Genomic DNA, 2,516 nt, shown 5'->3' with positions numbered 1-2,516 from the left:
GCGAGATGTGACCTGAAAAGAGATGTGTAAAACTGTGGCACAAACAATTGTTAATATTGTAGGGACAAGATTATATAAATATCTTATTTAAGAAATGAAAATTCTAAATCAGGAATGGGTATCTCATATTAATAAGGGTGTTTTATTTAAAGGAAATGAAATGAATCATTGGGTCATTAAAATGTAAAACATCAGGTTTTTGATTGAAAGAATAAACATATATGGGTCTCCATTCAAGCAAAGTAGACATAAAAATTCATCAAAGATTTATTCAGAGCAAACACAGAAAATTAGAGAAATGAGATTTTTCTGAGAAGATAATCAGATTTCTTTAAGGAATATACATAAGATGTACCAGGGAAGAAAACCAGTTTCTTGAGGAAATTTACTACAATGTGCATCACTTTGCTGGTGAGAGCAGCTTAGGGATGCTCCATGCTGGTGATCTAGGAAGTGAAAGGGAGAACTTCTCTGCTAACTAACCAAGTGGAAATGAGTTCCTGAGTGATGCTAAAACCATGAACCGGCTGAATCGTAGACAACTGACTTCTGCTGTCGTGATTCCTGCCCACCGTCATTTCCACTCAGCTTTGCCATTCTGTTTCCATAGACTCTCACTCGACCCCAAGCCCTGCGTGCATATAAACTATGACTGCTGTTCCAGAGAGTTGCATCCCAATGTTGGCAGAACCAACAAGGGATACTTTTGGATTGTTTTGAGGGATTCTTTCTTCTTTTATTGGGAAACTGGTAAGATAGAGCTTTTCCCCATCGTACCAAGGCTTCTCTAAATACCCTTCTCAAAGCCTGTTTCACATCCTTGTTTCTCAGGCTGTAGATAAATGGATTTAGCATGGGACTCACAAAAATACAAAACACTGAGACAATTTTCCCTTGTTCAACAGATTGCTCATTTGCTGGTCTCAGATACATGCAGAACAGGGACTCATAGAACATAGAGACAGCTGTCAGGTGGGAGACACAGGTGGAGAAGGCTTTGCCCTGCCCTTCACTGGAACGGATCCTCGTGATGGTGATGAAAACAAAAACATGGGGGATGAGGATTATGAGAAGGGAACCTGTGAGGTTAATCCCAGTGGACACAAACAGGGCGGTTTGCTTTACGTAAGTGTTAGAACACGTCAACATTAACAGGGCTGGGTCCACACATTAGAAATGGTTGATGATGTTGGATCCACAAAAGGACAAGTGAGAGGTCAGTATCACCTGCATTGTGACCACTATGGACCCCCAGAAGTAGGGGAGGATGACCAGGCAGATGAAGAGTGGCCTGGACATTCTGCTGTTGTAATGTAGGGGACTGCAGATGGCCACGTACTTGTCATAGGCCATGGCACCAAGCATGTAATACTCAGTAAGGAGCAGGGTCACAAAAACAAAACATTCGGCCAGACATCCCGTGTAGGAAATGGTCTTCTTCTCAGATAAGAAGTGTGCAAGCATCTGAGGAGAGACATTCGTAGAATAAAACATATCTACGCACGCTAAGTGGGTGAGGAAAAAGCACATGGGGGTTTGCAGCTGGGAGTGAATCTGATTAATAAAATCATCCCAAGGCTCCCGGCCAGTGTGATGAGGTAACTCAGGAGGAAGGCCACACAGAAGACGGGCTGCAGGTCTCGGTGAGTGGTCAGTCCCAGCAGAACAAACTCGGTGGCCTCGGGGCCATTGCACCAGGGAAATAGCTTCATTTTCATATTCTCTTTTAAGAGAAGAATGATTTTTCATGTGTAAAAAAGAGAAATTAATTGTGTGCAATTCAAGAATAGATAAAAATGGATCAGCACCCCAAAAAACTGGTTTTGAAAACAAAGGTTTCAATAAGTTTTTACCTCCTTCAGAGATGGAGGAGTTTTAGCAGGTGCCTCCCGCGGTTGGTGGTGCTGCTTAAATGGGAAAATATATTTGATAAACATACTTTGAAGTCCATGTACCACCTGTGCTGGCTGCTTTGCAACACCCACCTTACCTTTGAAGTCCATGTACCACCTGTGCTGGCTGCTTTGCAACACCCACCTTACCTTTGAAGTCCATGTACCACCTGTGCTGGCTGCTTTGCAACACCTACCAACACGTCTGAACCTGAGTTGGCTCTTTCATGTCCCTCTTTGGAATCAGAACCTCAGATGCTCAAACATAACTGCTGCCCGTGTCTGACCATGACATCAGTGCTCAATCAGGGAGGGAGTGGAGGGGGTGACTGGCTTTCTGGAGATTGGTTCTATCATTGCCAGTGCAGGCACACCTGCTGTAACTGGAGTGGCATATACTCCTTGAGAGCCTCATTGTATATTTATTCAGATTCAGTTTCTTCCTGATTTCTTACTTATTCTCCAACAGCAATCAACCTCTTGGGTCCTTTGAATTTCTCTTCATCCTGTCACCTTTGTTTCAAACCAACAATTGATAGTCTGCATTTTTCTTCCCCCAGTACTCCTTATGATTTCACTAATCCTCTTTGTGTCCCACAAAATCCCAATTTATTTTGTATTATA

The 2,516-nt window shown here is 42.8% G+C and overlaps 1 protein-coding gene across 1 annotated transcript; it reads right to left on the bottom strand.

The window, feature by feature from the left end:
* Positions 1-427: 427 nt before the first annotated feature.
* On the bottom strand, positions 428-1,736 carry LOC116661790 (olfactory receptor 5M11-like). The gene is given in 2 exon segments (XM_032474349.1): positions 428-1,550; positions 1,553-1,736. Coding segments are annotated over 2 exon segments (1,206 nt in total). The 5' UTR covers positions 1,719-1,736; the 3' UTR covers positions 428-510.
* Positions 1,737-2,516: the final 780 nt, after the last annotated feature.

Source organism: Camelus ferus, chromosome 36 (genome assembly GCF_009834535.1).
Source record: "Camelus ferus isolate YT-003-E chromosome 36, BCGSAC_Cfer_1.0, whole genome shotgun sequence".
Lineage (NCBI taxonomy): Eukaryota > Metazoa > Chordata > Mammalia > Artiodactyla > Camelidae > Camelus > Camelus ferus.
The sequence above is the reverse complement of the archived record's forward strand: the minus strand, read 5'-3'. Positions and strand labels throughout refer to the sequence as shown.